The following is a 24,514-nucleotide window of genomic DNA, read 5'->3' on the forward strand; positions in this document are numbered from 1 at the left end:
TGGATGTTCACATATGAACGCTTTAACTCCTGGATTTGCAAAAGAGTTCTCAATATGCGTTATCCTGAAGCAACTGCAATTGAAACTTTTCTTTTGCATGATTGGTGTCACTACATGTTAAACTCAGGACGTGTGTCTTTGAATTCTATGGAAGTTGATGCAAACAATATAGATTTATTGGAAGATGAATCACAGAGGAAAAGAGATGCAGCAAAGATTGTTATCCTGAAAAAGAGGGAAATCAATTCAATTCATAGAGCATGCAATAAATCCTGGTGTAGTTGTGAAAGTTTATTCAAGTACTATCACCACAAGGAAACGCATCCAATTACTCAGCGTGAAGTATCATACTGTTCTGAAGTAAGGGAGAGAAGTACTGCACTCACTGTATCATCCTTCATCTGTTGTGAATGTGACAGAGGTCCTCCTGAACGAAAAGTGGAGTCGGGAAAATTTGTTGATTTCGGTCGAATTCTGTACTTCATAGAACATAAAGGTATGAGTGATACATGTACTTCAGAATCTTTAGCTTATGTGAGATGGATGGAAGAAGTTCACTTTGATTCTGAAACGCAGTTATGGTTTGAACAGAAGAGTGACCAGCTAGCAGGTGATGCCCAAACTAGATGTTCTTATGTTCTCTCCAACCGTCTGGCAAGACCACTGGTGACCGCTATAGAGATGGACAAATTGTGGATTTTGAACAGTAATAAAAAAGCAGTTTCAGCACATGAACATGCAGTGATACAAAATGTGTGCAGTCTACAGTATTAGTATACATGTACGTATGTAATTGATCATGGCCAGCAGTACAGGAGGAAAGTGTGTACAAAAATAATGACAAAACATTATTGATTCCTCACAGAAATGTTAATGGCACTTAAAAGATACTTGGAATAATTCTACATGGATTCATGTTTATTGACAATTTTTATGCCTATTAATTTTGAATTTATGATGTTAATGCTAATTAAATATATGTGATTTAAGGTAAAAAAAGTAGTGGTTATTAAAAATAATGGGTATGATTTCTGAAAATATGCTAAAGATATTAATGACCATTACATTTCCATTTAATTGCAATGCAAACTCACTTAATTTCAGAAAAAACGAAATTTAAGTATCTATTAATTGCAATAACATTTTTAATGACATGGTATGTAATATTTTGTATATTACATAACACTTAATTCTTTATTTAAAAGCTTTTAAAAACCGCTTTTAAGTATTTGTTAATGGCTTGAGGACCAATCCATTACAATCCGTTGGTACGAGTTTTAAGTGCCATTTTTAACACTTTTGATTGTTTTAATGGCAATTTAATGAGAATTTAATGGTATTTTAATGACTGTTGCATGCAGTAGTGATATGTTTATGCTAAAAGAGTATCAATCATACAAATCACCGTTTACTAGCGCACCACTGCAGGTGGGGATCGGAAAAAGAATACACCTGCTGTTGCCCACTGCATGTAACATAGGAGGCGACTAATGAGAAATCCCCTGCAGAATTCGGGATTTGCTTTGGTGTCTTCTATATGGGATCTTTATCATTCTTTCTACTTCTAACTAGCTTTCATTTCCTAGCGCCTTGCTTGGCAACACCTCACTTTTGGCTTGACTGTTGAGCGTTTGGCCAGGTGAGGAAGGCAATAGGTTCTGTCCCAAGGCCGGGACATACCAAAGTTCTTAAAAATAATAGTTTCTAATCTCTGCTTAACGTTCAGCATTACAGGGAATGGCAACAACTGGTTTACGTATTGTCAGTATTATGTCAGCGGGCGCAATGCTGTGCGTGGTGCCTTTGGCATGGCAGATATGGTCAGAGAAATAGCACTATAAAGTCGGCATCAGATCCGCGCTATCACAAGGAGGCAAGCACACCAACATACCCTGTCTCCTGCATACATACACGCAAGCACGCATACACTACACACCTGGGGGCACCACCTTAAATGACTTTAGCTGTTAATAGGACGTTAAACAAAATTAAACCAAACGAATGTTTACAAGCGGTTAAAAGAAATTGATATTTACCGGAAAACTAGTTTACATGAGTGTTTAAAAAAAAACTGGTGACGTGTATACTAGTAGGATCTGGCCAATCAGATTGCGAGAAATATGATTTTTTTTTAATTTTGAAAACGTTTAGTGGTTTCAAACAAAAATCGTAGCGATCTTTTACAGTGTAAGCGTGTGCTTTATCATGACAAGTGCCGTACTGTATACCTTATATTAGGTGACCACCAAACCAACATTTTATGACGCTGAATCAGTCTACCGTGAATATATGGTTAAATGGTTTCCAAAGCACGAGTGAAAATATCGGTATATTCTGCCAGTCGAGTGAAATATATATTATATTATATTTAACGGTAAAACCAATACATTCTTTTATTTATGACACTTTTCAAAGTAACCCGACGCATATTCGATGTCAGAAAGGGCAGGAATTAGTAGCGTAATAGTTGACGTTACTCTTGGCAGCAAGACGCAGCGCCATTTTGAATGGGTTACTTAACGTGATTCTGCCGTTAATCTACGCAGTGAAAAGAAAGTATGTTTCTGATTGGACAATACTAAAAGTAATATCTTCACATGTAAAAATATCATGTTTCGTATATCTTCACGGAAAATATATATAACCTTTTAATAGACTGATAACTCTATTTATGTCACTGGTAAAAATATAATATATTATCATAACGTGCCTTTTGATAAATCGTTATATTTAAATCAGGCTGTAGAGTAGTAAATCAACTGTAATAGGGAAGCCTACATTGTGAACTGCTTGCATTTGCCATAGTTGTACCTCTGTAAGGACATACACGTTATTTGATAAAAACGACGGTCATTTAAATTCGTGAGATTACAAAAATAATATAGACACACTTTTTATTTGATGTCGTAAACCTTAAAACACTAGCAGTATACCGCTATTGTACGGATGTTACCAAGCCATATATGATATCATAATAGTTCGTTGCTCCGACCTACATAATATACAACATTAACATTCTAGTCCCGCTCTATCGCGACCAGAACGAGAGAGTAGAAAAAAGGGCCAAAAATAGGATCACAATAATCTTAATAATTCAGGTAATCCCTCCGTGATTTGAACCGGGCAGAATTCATCACACCGTTTTGTTGAATAAGTCGTAATGACGACGTTTATGTGGAATGCTAACCATACCAGTAAGGTTAGCATTCCACATACACGTCGTTGTGATTACGATTTGTTTTTAATATAGAAGACACATTTACTGAAGTATTAGGCAGTTCATTTAACTCAAAACAACCTCTATATTCATCACGTGTATTTATATTCCATTAAACGTATTCTACATTGCATGGCAAATCAACTGTTTTGTATTGAAAATCATTGCATGTTTTAAAGGCCGTGCTATTTTAGCACGCATCAGTGACTTTGACTTTAAACATATTTTATTGTCCAAATATTGGCACAAAAGGATCAGGCACAAGTTATTTCAACTTATGAAGCTGTCTCCTATTAACATAACAAATTTACAGACAAATGATGGCACAAATAATTATAAATTCAATTTTTAAAACAAGTCAATTTCTCACGGGAATAAACATATATAAGCATAAAGTTCAAAATTTTCCGCTTGATTTAATGAATTTTTGCACATGATCAAATAAGTAATAATTTTCCTCCAAAGCCAACAACTCATTTCCAAATAATAGTAGTTTTAAACTTATTTGTGTATTTAAATTACTTAAAACTTGAAACATGTCAGTACGAACAGTTGCATAACGTTGGCACTCAAAAAAGAAGTGATATGCGTTTTCACAATGATGTAAACAATTTGGACAGTGTGAGTCAGTAACTAAGTTTGCAAGGAATAGGTCATCTTTAAGAGAACTGCATTTATGTCTTAACCTGGTATGTATAATATTTAGTTTTCTTTCGCCATACTTATAATAGCAAGGTTGACTAGTAGGAATATTTTGGGATAGAGCGAATTTAAAGGAGGGAAGAGGTAGAGACTTTATACTTTCGTCTAAAGAGTTCCAGTTTCTTAAAGCGGAGGGTAGGAAAGATTTGTTAGTAGTAGAAAGCCGATAATTCGGAACCCTGTATCTGTCATTGTTTCGTAAAACATATCGATTGATGTCACCTACTCTGGGGGGTAATAGATTAGAAAGATAGTTTGGAGTCATATTGTTGTGCATTTTATATATAAGTTGTAATTTTCTTTTAGATCTTCTTTCGGAAAGTAATTCTAGTTCAAATTCTACATATAGAGATTCATTTTTCACATAAGACGGTAATCCGGTTATTATTCTTGCTGCTTCGCGCTGAGCTCGCTCCAACTTTTCTGAATCTAATTGCGAACACCCATCCCAAACCTCGCAAGCATATTCTAAAACAGGTAAAATAAAACATTTGTATATTCTTAATAGTGCGTCTCGTTTTAAAATATACTTAACTTTTCTTAAAACGTTAATTTTTTTCATTGCTGACTTATAAATATCATCGATGTGGTCAGACCACTTTGCATTTGAACTAAAAATAACTCCAAGATGTCTATGCACTCTACTGAAATTTAGAAAAGTACCATCAAATATTAAATCAAGATCTTCATCAATATTATCTGAATTAGATATAAAAACAACCTGGGTTTTGTTTGGATTAAAAGAGACGAGCCATGTTTTTGCCCAATTATTTAATTTTTCTAAATCCCTGTTCAAAACTAGTTCAATTTCTTGACACGAAGAAGAAGATTTTTTAAGGGAGGTATCGTCAGCAAATAGACGTGCTGTTGATTCTAATTCTTCAGCTATATCATTTATATAAATGAGAAAGAGGAGAGGCCCTAGAATTGAGCCTTGGGGAACTCCAGCACCTATCATACCAATATCGGAAGAAGAGTTGTTTATATATACTTTCTGCTGTCTATTACATAAATAATTTTCTATCCAAACCAAAAAATCACCAGAGATACCATAAGATTTTAATTTAACTATTAGGCCTTTGTGCCAGACTCGGTCAAAGGCTTTGGAAATATCACAAAATATCATACAGGTATGTTGTTCCCTTTCAAGGTCTAAACAAATATTATGATAGATTTCTAGTAGCTGATAAACTGTTGAATGACCAGGCATGAAACCGGCTTGGTACTGATAAAAAAAATCATGTTCAAAGAAATAATTATACAAATGCTTAAAGATAACCCTTTCAAATACTTTACCGATCGTAGACAGAAGAGAAATAGGTCGATAATTAGATACTGAATGTCTATCACCTTTTTTAAAAAGGGGCATGACCTTAGCTGATTTCCACATATTAGGAAATGTACAAGTAGATAGGGAGAGATTGAAAAGAAGTTCGAGTGGTTTACAGACTGTATCAGCTGTGTACTTAAGCATATGATGACTAATTCCATCTTCGCCTGATGCTTTCCCAAGCTTTAAGTTTTTCAAATTGTCACAAATTTCAACATGGTCAATAACTATAGAGTTAAAAGAACTATTTGTTTTGGAATGTAATAAAGGCACTTCAATATTTCTATCATCAATATTAGTAATACTACAAAAATATTCATTTAATATATCAGCTTTCCTTTTGTCATCTACAAATAGAAGACCAGAGTTTGGATCTATTAAAGAAGGAATAGAATCGGTGGACCCAGTCTTACCTATTAATTTTTTAATGAGTTTCCAATATTTCTTGGGGTCTCCCGTACAATGATCAATAAGGTCAGTAGCGTTATCATAGAATGAAGCCCTCGCATGCTTTTTCATATTATTTACTCTATTTCTCTGGTTTTTAAAGTTAGTGATGTCCCTAGGATCTTTTGAATTTATGGCTTTCCTTCTTAACCGATCACGTAATTTCATATTTGTCCTCAAATCAGAATTCATCCATGGCTTGTCTCCAGGCCTAATAGTAACATTTTTATTTGGAATACATCTATTAGCAAAATCAAGAAAAATATTGGTAAAATCCTCACTGGCTAAATGGACTGAATTATAATTGGCGAAGAACGTATTCCAATCATAATCCCTAATAAGGTTATTGAATAATTCAAAATTTGCTCTTTTATATAACCATACTTTCCTCTTATATACAGGTTTAAAATTAAAAGGAACAAGAACATCTGCAACACACCCTTCATGGTCAGTATATAATCTGTCAGTTTCTATAACTGAAGAATCTATACAAGTTAGAGAATCTGATAATAAGATTGGATCTAGTAAACTAGATCTAGTAGGACTTATCCTTGTAGGTTCATTTATGACATTGTTCAAGTTAAAAGTATCAATAATATCAGCAAAAACATGATTATGGGACATTGTTAATAAATCCACATTCAAATCTCCTAACAAAATAACGTTACTAGTAAGGTCAAAAGCGTTATTTAAAGAAATACGAAGAGTATCCCAAAAACGGTTGGCATCATGATAATTTGATAGATAGGCTGATCCTATAATAAGTTTCATTCGATTTGGAAGAAGGATTTGTAACCATATAACTTCTAAGTCAGGAACTTCATAATCAATTAACCTATCAACTTTAAAAGTACTATTCATATATACTAATACACCCCCTCCTGCAAAATTTCTGTCAAGTCTGAAGGGAGGATGAAAACCATCAATAATCAATTCACTGGTAGGGACTGTAGCATCAAGATGTGTTTCAGACAAACAAATTATATCATATTCACCTGCAAGATTTTCTATATATTCAATTTTGTTTCTAACACTTCTAATATTTAAATGAAAAATTGAGAGTTCACCAGACCCCGGGCCAGGATTGGATTCAACGTCCATATGTTGTAACAGAAGTAATATTAATATAAACAGAAACTCTACATTGTTTACATTGGAATATAAAACAAAATTTACTAGGCATATAAAATGTTTAAAAAGTTGTGAGAGAACACCTTTTAAACGCGAAAAAGTAAAACGATAGAGGAACGAATATGATTTTTTTTAAAAACATGTACCATAGGCTCTGGAGTAAAATGTACCAATAGCCACTCTGTGTGACATATAATCGTTACCCATTATCAAAGACTTGATAGACAAGCATAAAAGAGTGGCATATTGGATTTAGCAGAGAGAAATAAGGAAATATCCAGCAGAAGATCATGAACACTATATACATATTAGAAAAACAAACAAATAAATACAATTGTGGAATATCAAATTCCAACCGTAAAGACATCAAGGTTGATTTGTGAGTTAAATTTGGAATGATTGTGGTGGGGGATCCACATTTTAATATAAGGACCGATGCAATCGAAATGACGAAAAAAAAAAAGAACCAAGGAGAAAAGAAATATAACTTGGGAATACTAAAATTTCATAGAAATAAATTTCGATAGATTGACGATTTCAATAGTTTGTCAATATAAAACAGTCTAGGGAGAAACAATCCAATACAGACGGCACAAGTGATACACTGTCCTACTGTTCTCTAAACCATCAACTTATCTAATGTCACTGACATCCCGTCCTGTGAAATCCTGCTCCTGGTCATTCCTTCCTTTCTGACAAAAAGTTTCCACTAGGCCGTCCATGTTGGAAATAACTCCCGTGCGACTTTACATAAAAACTAGTATCAAGATCATACTATGTATATAACCAGATTCATAAATTCTTTATCGACAAAACATACATAAATACAATGTATTATCAAAACGTATTTACATAATTGTTATATGTGCCTACCTAACAACACCGATGTATCCCGAATCAACATAACACTATATAGATATGACCTACATATTTAGCTATACACTTACATGTATGTACAAGTACATAACGAAAGACATGTAAAGATACCCAACGACACTCACTTGTTCAGACACACAGCGACACCTACATGTACATATACACAACGATATCAACATGTACATATACACAACTACACCCACATGTACATATACACAACGATACCCACAGGTACACAACGATACCCACATGTACATATACACAATGACACCCACATGTACATATACACAACGATACCCTCATGTACATATACACAATGACACCCACATGTACATATACACAACGATACCCACATGTACATATACACAATGACACCAACATGCACATATACACAACGTCACTTACATGTACAGGCACACAACGATACTTACATGAAGATATGACTACATTCAACAATCCAAATCAAAGGAATTACATAATTAATTCCACCATTTAAACCGGTGCGCTAATATGTTCAAGTGAGAGATATAATAGTAAACAAGTCAATACATTAGGAAAATTGAATGTCAAAATGACTTTGGTTGAGTTTCAGCTGGGTAAAACATTTCCTCTAATTCGGTCACCATGGCAGCGGTTTGAACGAGAGTTTTCGCGGACTCCTTTGAAGCTTTATAGAATATGCGTCCGTCAGCAGTCCATAGGGAGAAGATATGACGGTCCTTTCTTAGTTTATTTAGGCGACTGACGAGATTTTGACGAAATTTGGTAAGGCTCTCTGTAACATAGATCTTGTCCTTATGATTTTTGAGGGACTTCTTGTTACTGAAAATACGTTGGCGATCAGTGTATCGAACAAAACGAGCTATTACGGTGGTCTTGCCCTGCTTGACCCCTCCAAGAACATGGGTGCGGGACAGGGCATCCGGCGATAGATCCACGCCAATGTCCCTAGCGATCTGAGTAACTACACGGTGAGTGTTTAGATTTGACACATTTCCTTCGGGAACGGGCACATTGTGAAATTTCAAAGCAGTACGCCTGGAGTATTGCTGTTGTTCCTCGAGGGAGGTTTCTGCTTCCTGGACCCGACTTTGAAGTGACTTTATATCAGATTCCTGTTGTTTTATAACATTTACCAGGGGATGTACGGCCGTTTTCACGTGCTGGTCAACCGTTTCACGGAGCAGACTAGAATTACGGAGACTAGTATCAACAGTCTGTTCGATCAATGGTTTCAGTTTTGCAGTTATCATATTGTCTAGCATGTTGAAGACAGTGTTAGCAATAGTTGGCGCTATTTTGTCAGCGAAGTTTTTGAGAAAAGGCTCAGAGTTAAGTATGGCTTCAATCATTGTAGATATAGACGGGTCAGTCGTACTGGATGTACTGGCTGTATTTCCAGAAGGATGATCTGAATGATTCACAGCAGTACTAGTAGTTGAGGAGGTAAATGGTGGGGCATTCAAGTACTGGATAAGGTCTGATGAGGACACTGGAGAATTCATGGTGGGCCGCTTACACTCAGTGTCGTAAAGTTCTAAAGGCGAAATAGGACTACACAATGTTTTCCGTTTCAAAATATTATCGGCATTGACTGGAGAAGAAAAGACCACAGCTTGTTCGGCTGTTATAATGTCTGTTGGCACTTTAGAATGGGGAATTCGGTTACTGGCCATGCAGGTTTTTCAAGTGACAGTCTATATATAGCACAATAGCACGGACACACCTGTGTACGTGTACATGTACTCACGGATATAAATGTTTCAAATATACAAGTTAATGCAAGGTTTCACGACATTTACTATACACATACTTGTAGATATATGCGATATTGACTTACTTGTCAAGAAGTATTTGCGTCAGTCCACTAGAATTGTATAATATTAGAATAATTTTCCCACGCACAAACGGTCACTGCTACTCACTCAGGCCATCACGTGACATCACTAAATATTGTGCTGACGATCTTAAAAGTTCATGTGCTGCCTCTTGACCTCCTCCCAATACCTTCTATATAATTATACATGTATCTGTCAAGTGATTAAAACTATCTCCATGCTGTGAAGCTCTGTTTGCTTAATGTCTCATCAATTCTCCAAAAAAATAACACCAAAACATTTGTGATTGGCGAAAAATTAGCTCTTTTTTTAGGAAGTGGACGCAATTTTTTATTCATATTCTGAAAAATTTGTATAAAAACTTTTTTTACTAATTCTTGATCTGAGTAACACATGATTTCGAAAAAATCCATTATTTCTTCAAACAAATTAAAATGTCTATAAAATATAAGCAAGCAGTTATTGTTCACATTTATTAAGCCGTTGTAGACGAAGCTATTTCTCTGTATACTATAATCCAACAGTTGACATCGTCTACATACAGCTGTGTATAGATAAGCAAGTCTACAGTCATACCGCATCAAACCGTTCGTAATGTTCACATCAACCGTTGTACTGATACACAAAGCTACAGTTCTTCATCCTTTCTCTGTACACTTTATCGAAAAGTTCATTCTGTGCCACAGTAAACCAACTCTTCCAATCTCCAATTTCTCCTGCAAGAAAAAATAAGACTTTATTTACATATTACGGAAATATAACTAAACAAACAACAGTCCAAGACCCGAGTAGCTCTCTGGCAAATACTATTCCCAGCTGATTAACATAACAAGTAGTGCGTCGATACATATTTACATTTTACTGAAATGTTAAGGTACATATATCCCATATATCACTATAGAGATAATGTACGGTCACCTGTCTAATAGATGTTTTTAATCATTCAAAGTGTAATACTTTACACCATATAACAATTTAAAATCAATTTTAAAAGAAATTTTAAAAATCATAGGTCAAAAGTATAATGTAAGATCAAAATTAAAAAAACTTTGCAATGTCTAACCTTTGCGAAACACGCTATCGAACATAGTCTTCTCTCCTTGCAATACTGACAGATCCTTTACATCTGAATTGGCTTTCCTTAGATTCCTGAAGCTACATTTGTTTGCTACCTCACCGATAAACGTTCTGTCTGTGGAGCTCCCAAGGAACCGTGACAACCTGGCTATTTCCTCTATCGGGTTCTGTGTTTAATTAAAGTCAGTGATTAATTTAGAGTCCTACAATTGAAGTACCTACGAAATTACAGAGTGTAATCTAGTGATACAGTTAAGTGAAATTTCCATTGCCTTTATAACTGGTATGTCCTCTTGAAATTAAAAGAGCATGACATAGTAGCACTATGCCTGCATTAACAGTGGACTTAACTTTCAAAAAGTGATACTATTCGTCACTGCTGTTATCTCCCTTGATGTATATAATATGTGTTATATGAAGACAAATGAAAAAAGCAGTTCCTGCTAAAAAAAAAAAAGAGAAAATCTATCTCAAATATTTATCTATATGATATATTTATTATAGAATCACATGTATGACCCTCATAGTAATAAGACTTCATCAATAGATGAGATGGACGATATATGACGTCACACTATAAGCGTACTATCACTATGCATCATAGGATATAATACAGTGAAAACGTTGGTGGAAACTGTTACGTATTCTTTTGTCGACAACAATTTTTATCTACAATTGACTTGATTTATGTCAATTTTTACATTTTTCTCTGTACACATAAAAACACATATAGTTAACCCTACCCGCTTCAAATTTTCATAATAGATCATGTGTAGATTCAAACGTCGTTCTTCCTTCATCACTTGCTCCCATTCAAGCGTGTAGTCGAACCAGTTCTTCGGGTAACCTGTGGGATAACAATAATAAATAGAACATGGACACCAACCTTTCACTACACAATGGCCGAGGTTAGAAAAAGGCCTATTCCTCTGCACCAACCACATTTATTTGTTTTTAATTATCTTTATTTGTGTATAAGTTGGAAGTCGTGATTTGACGGAGTAAGAGGAATCATGATGGTACTACTACACGCCAGTGACACTAGAAAATACCCACAACTTACCAGGTTGGAGCAAAAATAGTTGGATCCAATCATTGAAATTCCCGGCGAACGATATTTTCTTCTGACTGACCATGTTAAAGAATGAAACTGCAATGTCTTTCGGGTTCCTCTGAACGAAGATTATCTTCGCTCCCTTGCGGACAGCTTCAGAGGGTAAGAGTTTGTAAGGCAGGTGTGAATTCAACACACGTGGCGACGTCAGTCTGTCTAACTCCGATGGCGTATTAAACTCTAACATGGATGTAACCTTTGAGACAGGGGTATATTCCGACCGTCCATGCAACAGCATCGTGGCTATCTCCCAAATCCAGTGAGTACCTCGAAATGCCAAACATTAACTCATAATTGTTGCAGTCGTTTATGTGTTAATTCATACCACTGACATTTCATAATAAACTAGTCCAAGCTTTGAATTGGAAGAGTTAAAATGTGTCTTCAGGGATTAATGAGTTGACGTTGACTTTTGAGGCAGTAACTAATACGCATTCACGCAACTGAACCGAATTGATCTATTTATAAACATAAATGGTTTATAATTATGTTTTTAAGTAACGTGTCATAAATGTTAAATATTTGCAACATTTATGTAAGCATGTAAATTTATTAAGATAAAATCTAGTGCCATTTTAGAACCATATAACTTAGTCAACACTGTCACTTGCTTTTATTATATTGTATGTAGTTTGTAAAATCATATCATATGAAAAGCTGCGTCAAAGTAGCATAATAAAGGGCAGAGACCTACTCATCCCTCTTCAGGAATCACAGTAGGTGTAGAAACACTTGTCCTGATGTCAAAGAATATCTTAATATGCATGTTCTGTCATATATGTCATATCTGTCAAAGGAACTGTTCAAAATATTCCTCAAGTTATCCCTACTTTTGTAAACGATGCTTCGTAAAGAATTGGGTATTGTGAAACGCATGCACAAATTAATAGCGGAAGCAAACATAGTTCCAAAATACATGTATCATGACTAATTGTCTGATGGTACTGTATGTTTTTGCTGTACAATAACTTTTTATATATTTTTGGAGATTTTGAAAAATATCGCGTAATGTTGACGTCTCGATTAGTTTGAACACCCTAGATACAAGAGTTTTGAAGACGTCAGTTGAAAAGCGGTAAAACAGAATATCAGCAGAGACCGTTTGCATTGTGAACATGTGCGTCATTGGTGCAACTACCCCGCAGAAAGTCACTCAAACTTTTTTCTTTACAAGTATTAATGAAATAAATAACATGATTGACAAACAATGTTTTATGTTCAATGACATGACTGTATTGTGTAATGGACAAATATAGTCAATTTGTATCAAGATAATTAAGGAAGTAATTGCATGCTAGTATGGCCATCTGACCTGTCAGTGTTATTTCTTACCCTTATTATGCACTTTTATCAACATTTTTTTATAAATAAGATTGGCAAACACATTTTCACACAAATGCTGGTTTTTTTTAATTGTTCGGATTTGCTTGACATACATCTGACTGTCACGTCACACAAACAATCTACATTTTCCTTTACGGGTACAATGTTTACCTGCTTTTGGGAAGGCACACACGAACACGTCGTCGTCTCTACAGCTCATATCCGACACTGCGGCCGAGTTATCCCGCCAATCAGGCACAAGGCCATGGCGAATGTTGTCCGCCAACAGGTAAACTCCTCTCCGACAAACGAACTGTCGATAACCTCCGCTTGGAATAGGCAGACTGATAATATCTGTGTCTGGGATCTCCACTAAAATTTGACAAACCCTTTATACGTTGATATTACGTAAATTTTCAGTTTGAGTTTAAATATTCAGCAACAATATTTAAAAGCACTGAAAGGGGAACTCAGAGACATTCGTTAGAAAAATATGGAAACCAGATCTTATAATTGTTCTAGAATCCTAAAAAAGTAGCTTAAAATAACTACATATCAACAGTTGTTTCTCCCTGCTGGCATTGTACATGGAATCAATCGCCAGAAATATAAAACAATTGTCCTTCGTTCCCTTAATTTTAGACCTATTTGAATTTGTTGTTGCTCCTCCTTATTAAAATATAATAACGGTTCTCGTATTGGTCAGATCCATCATGCTAGGCTACGCATAAAAGTAGTTCTTTGAACAACTATCTCTTCCAGAACAATCTTGTCGAGAGTCCAATCTATTCTTGCTTTGCTTCGTTTGAAACAAACAAACATTTTCTAAAACATTGTCATAAGTATGAAACTCCCAGACGTAAATGCCTTGATCGCCTTTCTTACCAACTCTCTACTAATGTTTTATTACAGATATGGATTGACCGACGTTTTTGTAATTAAATGCCGGTATGAACGTAAATCAGTTACATCCATATTGCATGATGCCCGCTAGGGCTTCATGTTTAATATGGATGTAACGATAGTGCAGGCAAATTCATCACATTAGTGAGGGTTTCGGTTAATTATTCGTCCAAAACCGTACGAAAAACAAACACAAAACGGGTAAGTAGAGTGCATGAACATTATATGTATTTTCTGGTGCTTATATGGATACATGCAAATTAATACAATAATGGGCATGTATGTTCGTGTACATGTGTATGTATGTAAGTGCATGCATACTTGCTGATATTGGTGTGTATGTACGTGCATGTGTATGTATGTATGTATGTACGGATGTGGGAGTGTATGTTATGTACGTATGTATATGTGTATGTATATGTGTGTGTATAAGTGTTTTGTTTATGTTTAGTGATTATGATACTGTTGTATATGTATACACGTCTGGATGTGTGTGCTGTGTGTGAAATGTGGTAGGTTGCTCTTGTTCTGTAGATGTCCAATACTCTATGTACAAATGTTTTATTTCCCAATCAAATTTCTGAATGTTATATTGATAAAAAATGTGATAAAATTGAAATATTTGAATTTAGATATAATTAGCAGAGAAAAATGAATAAGAGACCTCCTGTGTGAGGACACCATGTTGTTTAGGGGACTGACTCCAGGGCTCCCCAACCCTGGCAGTTCCTATCAATTTATTTATATATATCTGTATATACTTATCATTATTATAGTGATATAATATATTATAGTGATATAATATATCAGTATTATATATATATATAATATTTGGCTGGGGGAAAAAAGATATTTGAAAAAAAATGCAGACGAGCACAAGTACAGAAGAAGATTTGACTGAAATGCCTATAAATAAATATTGTTGTACACACGCCTTAATGACGCCACGCAACAACATTTGTGACGTCATCAGGCCTTCCGTGGTTTTGCTCAAAGGCGCAGGCAGTTTCGCCGCCTTCAAACATTTAACTCATTTACAAGTAATATAAGTGCTTGAATATAAACCTTTGTATGTTTATGTTATACAAGTCGTACTGATACGAACAGCTCCAAATGTGTGTGTGTGTAACAAAGATTAACATTGAAATACACGGCTTTTCGTAGTTCTGATAGTTAGTTTTCGGTATCTTGAAGAAACTGATTAATGTTGTTTGAGAAAGATGGCTGGTATCGGCTGAGATGATGTCAATTTACATGATACGCAATAAAGGCTGAGTCCTTAACAAATATGACATTCCAAATCGCTGTCTAATATTATATTTTTCATCGGGTCCGAATGAGAGGGTCCAGGGCTTTTAACGATTCGTTGTGTTACAAGATATTTCATAACTGTTTTGATTAAAAGTATAACTTTTCCTTTCTTTTACCTCTTCTTGTTAAAATATTTGAAGGTTTTAACTGTATGTATTATGACGTCATATGGCATTTTCGTCACAGGGTGGCGAATTTGAGTGCATGGCGAATTTGCCTGCACTAACGTTAATCGATTTGCGTTCATACCGGCATGAAAATTTAAAAAACGCCGTTCAATCCATACATTTATATTTGTACTATAGAATAATTGTTTGATTTGATTTAATTGTTTTTAATTAATGTATTAACTGCGTTTTGAACATGTGTCGTCCTGTAAACGACATTTGCGGAACAGCCCAATTTAAATAAAATTTACGCCAATAATTAACCGTAGTCATTCGAGTGTTTGGCACAGGGGCATTATCCGTGTTATCCGAAGCGAAGCGACAAGACCCCCATTGATTAAAGTACCATGACGTCATATATAAACCACGTGTAACTTTACGAGAGTTTTTGATTTGATACTCAAATTAAATGCATTTCCGTAGACAATGTTCATATAGTGGGTTGCAGAACAAAAGTAAATATGTGTGTATGGAGACTCTAACCTTTCAACAGTTTGAAATATAGAAGTATTCGAGAGAGTTCAAATCTTTATTGTCAAGGTTAAGCGTTTTGGTTAGGCAATATAAGTGTAATATGTTAATGAAATGGAACTATGAAAATATTACAAATGTTTCCATAATGATACCAATCCCCCCTCCCAAACAATAGGTATATATTCAGCACCATTGGGCCATTTCATTAATTAGACTTTTTCAAAAATAAAGTTATTCTTTAAAGCAAAAACTTCTTTTTAAAATAACTTAAGATTTAAAATGGATTCGTTAAATAAATCGAATCATATTTACGTCAATAAATATAATTAATATTCGATAAATATTAAAATCGAAAACCTAGTGAATTCATGCTCGTTCAACTATTAAATGTAAACAATGTTACGGAACTAAATAAAATGGGACAATTTGTACAGTTTGCATTTAAGAAAAGAAAAATTGGACTGGAGGGTTAATTATGTTAAAAAGTTTTAAATTAAGAATGTAAATAAACCGCTATGATTCTCTCTCCGTTTGTTAATATATATTGTCCATATTTATGTCTGTATTTGCAACTTATTGGCCGTTAGGCTTAAGTCATAACGAACATTGAACATTGAAAAATAAAATAAAAACGATGATGCAAGAACTAGTCATGTAGGGAGCAAACCTAGGGGATACAAGCGACTCTTCGTTATTGCAGCAGAAGAACCCTGAGACAAATAACACCCAGGTTTAGGTTAAAGTTTGAGCATACTTAGAGGATGACGTCCGTGTTCTGTTTATGATACTCAGATGTACGTACATACCTGGAGGATAGCGGCTGGTATCGGTCATGTCTGTAACATTTACCTGAGAAACAAATATTCAGGTTTAGAGTCCTGAATTATGCAAATGCAGGTTGTTCAAATTCATATGTAAGTGTGATGTTGTAGTAAAACATCTCTAAAATATCCTAAATGTCCTGTACTGGAAGTATAAGGGGATTTAACCATATCGCACCACGGGTACATTTAATTACAATGACAATTTTGTAAACGCAAGACGCAGATTGATCAACCAGGCTCAAAAGTCAATATTTGCTACATGTATATACTAAAACATCAGGAACCTTTCTCGTCCTATAGGTTTACAATTAAAAAAAAATGATTCTTTAGTAGAAACCGATTATATTATATAGATCGGATGCATGGGGATTCAAAAATCTGAAAATGATCGAACAGATTCATCTTAACTTTTGTAAAAGAATTCTCAAAGTGAGATCTACAAAGCGTAATTTTATGATTTATGACGAGCTAGGCCGTGTGTCATTGGAAATAAATGTTAAACTAAGAATGTTAGGTTTTTGGAATAGAATAATTAGTAATGAAAACAAAGCCAGCACCATATTACTACGACTAACTTTACATATGCAAAGCTATGCTACTGATACTCAAATGGGTTAAACTATATAAAAGGTATCTTCAACGAAACGGGATTTTCTTATATATTTGACAATAAATTACAGATGCCTGATGTATTTTACAAATGCATTTTAAAACAACGGCTTATTGATCACTTTGTACAGCAATGGTTCGATGCCATTACTAGCTCATCTCGTTGGCAGTACATGTACCGCACTTTATTTGAAATAGAATTTGGTCTAGAAAAATATTTAATAAATTTGCCAGATCATATCAAAACACCAATAACAAAACTGCGCACTTCGAACTTGAAGTTTCCAATTGAAATCGAGCTAATCGACTATGTAATGTGTGCGCGGAAAGTGTCGGGGATGAATTTCATTATCTATTTGAATGCAATAGTATAACTATATCCACCTTACGTAACAAATATATTCCTCGTTATTATTGTACAAACCCAAATATTTACAAGTTTAAAGGTATTTTATTATTATGCAATCAACGAGTTCTGACAGGAATATCTATTTTCCTAACCAAAATGGCTCCTCTTTTGTCGCTGATGCATATGTATAACTGTTAATAGTTAAATAACTTAGGAATTACATGTATGTTTATTTATGTTTGCTTTGTATTTTCCATTGTATGTCATATCATGTTACTATACCGTACCGGTTCTAAATTGAACTGTCCATTCTTGCCATATCTGCAACTTTATTTCCTCATGTAACACATGTTATGTGTCTGAGTGTTAACAAAAAATCTTGAAACTAGAAATCTTGGTATATGAAGCTTTTAACTCATGACCTAGATAGTCTAATCACGTGTTAGAAGTATAAAGAAGCTTATCCCTTTTTACCCAGCTTAACGAGTCACAGATCATAAGGAATGGATAGCTAAGTACTAATGACATGATAGTAGCCACGGGTTATAAATATAGGGCTTCTATCACAATTGACCCAGCTAATGGTTACAGGTTAGAAAGAAAGGATCACTAGTTTGGTCACATCAATGAATGTATGCTTAGTGTAATTTACATATCAAGAGTTTATTATTTTTCGTAGCGTTTTTTTATTGGAAAAACACAATATGATATCGGAGTAAGTTTTAATAAGGAGAAGCCAGTAAAATGTAAACGAGCCGTAGAGCGAACAGAGCCGTGGTGACTGACAGTGTATTCCTGAACAAACGAAAGTATAACCAGTCGGAGAGTGAACAGAGCCTTGGTGACTTACAGTGTCTGTCTGAACGAACGAAAGTATAAACGAGCCAAAGAGTGAACAGAGGCGTGGTGACTTACAGTGTCTGTCTTAACGAACGAAAGTATAAACGAGCCAGAGAGTTAACAGAGCCGTGGTGACTTACAGTGTATTCCTGAAAAAACGAAAGTACAAACCAGCCGGTGGTGATTTACAGTGTATGTCTGAACGAACGAAAGAATAAACGAGCCAGAGAGCGAACAGAGCCGTGGTGACTGACAGTGTATTCCTGAGCAAAGGAAAGTATAAACGAGCCAGAGAGTTAACAGAGCCGTGGTGACTTACAGTGTCTGTCTGAACGAACGAAAAAAAACAATGGAAGGAAAACATGATAAAGGTAGCGATAATCAAATGATTGAACCAACGAACCACCTAAAAGAGTAGGTGCATGGATTGGGAGAGGGAAACGTGCACCAGCACAGGTATCGCTACCTGTCCTGGGGGTCGTTATCGGTGTATTACATGACACCTAGCCATGTTATAAACACACTGAAAACGCGAAACCTCTTACATGAAACGCTTACTCCCTTGTATATGCAATGGAAATGGAAATGAAACTTTAAATCGTATTTATTTGGACGATATGGAATCGTTATGGTTAGCAAGTTTGTTTTATGGTCTTAGATAACAGGGTGAAATCGTCTGGGAGTAAAATCAATATGGCTCACATTTATGAATAAGATCAGTAAAGATAGAAAACTGAAGAGTTCAGTGAGTGGAATACACTATAGTAATATACAGAAAGAACACAAATCAAAGCTTTATATATCGGAAATATAAGTTTTAAATTGAATAATCGGAATCCAGAACAATAATATATATTTGTATTTAATGGGATGTATTCTGTTTATTTTGAGATAACAAACGCTGCATCATAAATGGGTAAGATGACGAAATGTCACAGCCAGGACAATGTGTTTGTATCTTATAATTATCTATATACGGTTATAGGATATGCTCAACATTATGAAAATTTAATATCTTAACGGCAATTTGAAAATTACAAGATATATTTAAGGCAACTCAATCGATATACATGTAATTACAAAAATAGCATTATATTTATTACAAAATACAGGCAAGTTCAATATAATAATGCAGGTCTGTTTGACCCTTAATCCTTTCCTTGTCCGAATTATCACCAAAAGTCAAAATAATTATACCAATTAATGAATATATTGTGTGTGCATGCGTTCTTTTCCATATCACTTCTTGCCATGACTACATTTTACAAGTCCTGTAACAATTGAACCAGTTTATCAAGGGCCAACTAAATAAAATAATGCGATAACGGTGTCACAGGGATCTGGCCGATAGGCGAACATTCTTTACATCCCAGCTTAAAAGGGGCAGAAGGTTTCAATCTCATAGACTTTAATCTCGAGGGAATTAATTTTCTCTTCTGAAACAACTCCAATGACCGGATTGGGGTATAACCTGGTATAGGATAACTGGTGCAGTGTTTTTATATATAAAATTTGGTTAAGGTGGTACCAGAACAGTCCAATTAATTGCATGTAGTTCACACACATGCAAGCAAACATGTGGAGGTAGTTAGCCAGGTGACATAAACAAGAATTTTGCGCTTGATAAGCTAGCTACTGGTAAATCCTCATATTGTATTGTTTATATGACTAATTTCAGCAACTTACAGTGCTTTCTCCTTGATTGAATAGTTTCCCTACAACAATGTGGTATAGTGATTAATAATAAGTATAACATGGTGATCCTTTTTCCGTAAAACATGTAGCTAAACATCAAAATCCGAACCAAATATATACCGTATCACTTTGTCAGTACACAGAGCCAAAATCTTACCTCAAAGTCTATTCAAAAGCAATTCCTCTACAGTTTGAAAGCATGTGTTACTTGCTGGCTGTTGTATTACATTTATAAGCGGTTTATAGGAGGAAATTGAATATTGCATAGACTAAATATATTTAAAGCTACAATATAAATATTAATAATAAACTACTTTCATTTGTCATTTATACAGAATAAATAAATCTATTTTTATTGATAATATATTCTTATCGATACATCATAATCAAGAACACATACAACTTTGATAAGGTAGCCACTGTAAAATCACCGTTGTATTGGTCAGATGGATTACCTATGTATGTATTGCTATACTTATAGTGGCATCTTCTAGAATGATAAGATGCTCAATAAAATGTCATATAATGATTAAACATAACAATTCGCGTAAATAACATCAAATATGCACTGTATTATTTTGTCGACAAACAAGGCCAAAATCTCTCAAAAAGCTTGAAATTGAATTATTCATCTCCCATGGTTAAAATGTTTATATTAAATAATTACAATATAAATATTGAAATTGAACTGCTTTCAGTTGCAATTGATATAGAATTAATAAATATATATATATATAAATTCATCGATAACATATTTTTTAGCGATATACGCGACATCACTAAAACACAAGAAAATTATTTCAATAATCCAGGTTGTGATAGTGAATGGACGTATAATTTTCTGTAAATAAAGTTACCTTCTCTGCTGTGATATAACTCCGAGTATATCTGTGTTAGGATCGTTGAGTAAGGAACGGCTGGTATATACTCACAAAGAAGCTAATCGTGATATGCTTAACACATTACCATTTTAATTTACTGAACATTCATATAAGGTTGTATTCTGAATCACGGGGACGGCAGCATTGGATGACCTGTGTATAGGACAATGTTACTAGTACACGATCATATTGTGTGCTTCTGACAGACTTAACACCAAGAAGGCAGATTTACTACGACATCGCCCAGTACAGTCGTCCTACATGTATCTTATTACTAACTAGTCACACTACCCTAGACGTTAATATATTCTTGAGATTGTCCCTCTGAACACGACCATCGCTCAGCAGTTATGTAGTTTAATTTATATAACCTGACGTAGACAGGTTCCTTGGCATTTACATAAAAGCGAGGTACCCAGCCATGACCAATTTCAGCACATTTTTGCATCAGGGCCCGTATTTATGAAACCGTTCTCATGCTCAATCATGGATTTTGTGCTCAAGCCTAATTTCTTGTTCAGGTTATAAATCATTTAAAAAAAAAAAATTGTCAATGATTTGGCAGAAAAATATAGAGACTTAAAGATGAAATGTGTTTTCAATGTTAACATTTGACTTTTGTATCGTTTGACATGATTTAAGTGAGTTACATACAGCTGGTTTGAGCACAGAATCCATGCTTGAGCATGAGAACAGTTTCATGAATACGGGCCCGGGATTCGAACCCCGGTCTTCAGATTGGTATTATATCGCTCTAACCGATTGAGCTACCTGTTCGACGGAAATGTAATATGAAAGCGGAAGTTAAGAGATGGTTACTAAAAAATTCACAGTGCAATGGGAGAGGGATCAAATTAACAGCGGAGCATACCACCACCAAGTGTTAAAGTTATCCGATCTCAGTTAAAAAAAAACATGGTTTCCTAATTTACCTATTAAGATTAATGAAAAGCGTCCAGGTAAACATATTGCATATGACACGTGAAGCTATTGAAGCTTTTTTGCCTTACATGGATCAATCTAAGATGTAGATCCACATTTTATAGTTAATCTCATACAAGTGGTTCCCTTCGTGCAATCATCAGATCTTTGTGCCCTACATTATATATATGGAAATGAGGTTTATATAATTCAACGTTTAGTGTTCACTTCGGTATACGCGTGTTCTGTTTATGGGAACATAATAACTTTAAGAGCGATTGGTGTCACCTTCCTGCTTTTGCTACAATGTATGTGTCTCCACAACTCCTAGTTTTTGTTCTTATCTGCTTTTCCTTTTAATGGATTGACATTGTTTTATATTTGTATACTATAGTGCATTATTTATAACACTTTCCTTAAATAATTTCAGGTAGTCCTCCATCCATGAGGATGATGCAAACCTTTCTTTTTGTTCTTGATATCATATCATTGAAACAGCGTCTATGGTAAAAGTCAATAAAACACTACCCGTTTTATTTTCCAAACTAGTTATGCGGTACTAATGCAGACTCAGGCTTCAGTATCTTAGAAGCAATTGCTTTGCACCAAGGCAAGGAAGAAAGATACATTTCTGCTCATTTAATAAGTTTTCTCGGCGACTATTACTCCAAAAGGGTGTTTAAAACCGAATAGACATACGCAATAAATATTCAAAGATGTTCAACCATTTGTGAAGTTCTAAAGAAGTCTGTCAGGAGAATGAAAATGACTGTAACTCATTATAGGAGTCCTCCCTCGATATTTATGAGTGAAACTGATCATTCATTTCTTCTATATAGTTGACATTATGTACAAAGAACTTGAAACGTAACATATATCTATATAGCGAGAGAGAGGGGGGAGTTGAGAGAGAGAGAGGGGGGGGGGGAAAGAGTCAAGTACTTAAGAATCTGCTTGAAGAGATGAAAGTACTAAAGACTCACTGTTGAAATATTTTAATCTTTTTATACTATTTCTTCGTCAGTAAGGATAATTGTATTGCTTTTATATACTGTATATGCTACCCTTAAAACGTTTTAAATCAGTGTATATTTTTGTATCTACAAGACATGGTCCATGAGGCTACATTTCCTTGGGTTGAACCTCATATCTCCAATGATATCAATCCTTCATCAAACTTTTCTTGAAAATAAATGATACACACCATTTATACTTTAGTTATATTTAATCAAACCCATTAATGACTTGGACAACATAGTGACATTACTGATGATTTCCCGAAATCATGCAATTGATCACATATCTTGAATTGTACAAATTTAGCAAAACAAAAATCAAAAACAAACGAAAATATGTAAAGCTGGATAATTTGCACATTATATGTACATCTATAAACAATGACTACAAAAATATGGAAAGAAAGAACTCGATACGATATTAGAGGTTAGTGCGGTAACAAAACATTCTATTTCGGAACATAACGTCACACGATGGTGGATCTACTTCAAAGGAAATTTAGATGCCAGTTTATAAGCAATGCTATATTTTATACGGAAGATATATAGAATCCGATATCAAATAGTATAAACAACCCAATATATTATAATGATCGTAAGAAATATCGCAGGAAATATTAATTTTGAAATGTCATCAATAAATCGTCCCGTCGTCATGCTGCCGTTGTGTGAATTCCCGTTATCTTCAATCTTCTTTGAGTTCTGAAACCAAGACAGAAAGAAATATATAGAGATATGACAGAAATTGTAAACAATCCTGTTCATCACACAGCATCTTTGGTGTATTTTCCTATTACAATGTATTGATAAAAATAAAAAATGACATGTTTTTAATCAAGTACTGGATCATTTAACGAGACTTCAAATAATGATTTTCAAGAAAGGCGTTACTGAGTGAGGTTTAACATTTATGTCAATTCGATAGAAAAATCAGTATTTAAAAAAAAGTTTTCGCTGATGACTTCCGCCCAAAATGTTATTATTATCATTATTTTGGGCATCGAATTGACTGCTATGTTTTATTATCATTATTTGGGGCATCGATCTGACTGCTATATTTATTATTATCATTATTTAGGGCATCGAACTGACTGCTATATTTATTATTATCATTTTTTTGGGCATCGGACTGACTGCTATATTTAAAATAATCATTATTTTGGGCATCGGACTGACTGATATATTTCATCATCATTATTTTGGGCATCGGACTGACTGCTATATTTATTATTATCATTATTTTTGGCGTCGGACTGACTGCTATATTTATTATTATCATTATTTTGGGCATCGGACGGACTGCTATATTTATTATTATCATTATTTTGGGCGTCGGACGGACTGCTATATTTATTATTATCATTGTTTTGGGCATCGGACTGACTGCTTTATTTATTATTATCATTATTTTGGGCATCGGATCGACTGCTGTGTCTATTATTATCATTATTTTGGGCATCGGACTGAAT

General features: G+C 34.5%; 2 protein-coding genes across 2 annotated transcripts in view; both read right to left on the bottom strand.

Moving 5' to 3' along the window:
- Positions 1-9,848: 9,848 nt before the first annotated feature.
- Positions 9,849-21,204, bottom strand: LOC110461961 (sulfotransferase family cytosolic 1B member 1-like). Its single transcript, XM_021515711.1, has 7 exons — positions 21,085-21,204; positions 16,717-16,759; positions 13,227-13,427; positions 11,682-11,999; positions 11,362-11,465; positions 10,605-10,785; positions 9,849-10,257 (listed from the first exon to the last, which is right to left on the bottom strand). The coding sequence occupies exons 2-7, from the start codon at positions 16,742-16,744 to the stop codon at positions 10,145-10,147; spliced, it is 945 nt and encodes a 314-aa protein (XP_021371386.1). The 5' UTR covers positions 16,745-16,759; positions 21,085-21,204; the 3' UTR covers positions 9,849-10,144.
- A 2,140-nt stretch (positions 21,205-23,344) lies between these two features.
- Positions 23,345-24,514, bottom strand: part of LOC110461935 (glycine receptor subunit alphaZ1-like) — a 29,701-nt gene continuing 28,531 nt past the window's right edge. The window contains exon 9 of the mRNA XM_021515677.1: positions 23,345-23,747. Coding sequence (XP_021371352.1) covers positions 23,604-23,747 — 144 coding nt within the window. The 3' untranslated portion in view covers positions 23,345-23,603. The remainder of the gene's footprint in view (positions 23,748-24,514) is intronic.

This window comes from Mizuhopecten yessoensis, unplaced genomic scaffold (assembly GCF_002113885.1).
Source record: "Mizuhopecten yessoensis strain PY_sf001 unplaced genomic scaffold, ASM211388v2 scaffold10711, whole genome shotgun sequence".
Taxonomy (NCBI): Eukaryota; Metazoa; Mollusca; class Bivalvia; order Pectinida; family Pectinidae; genus Mizuhopecten; species Mizuhopecten yessoensis.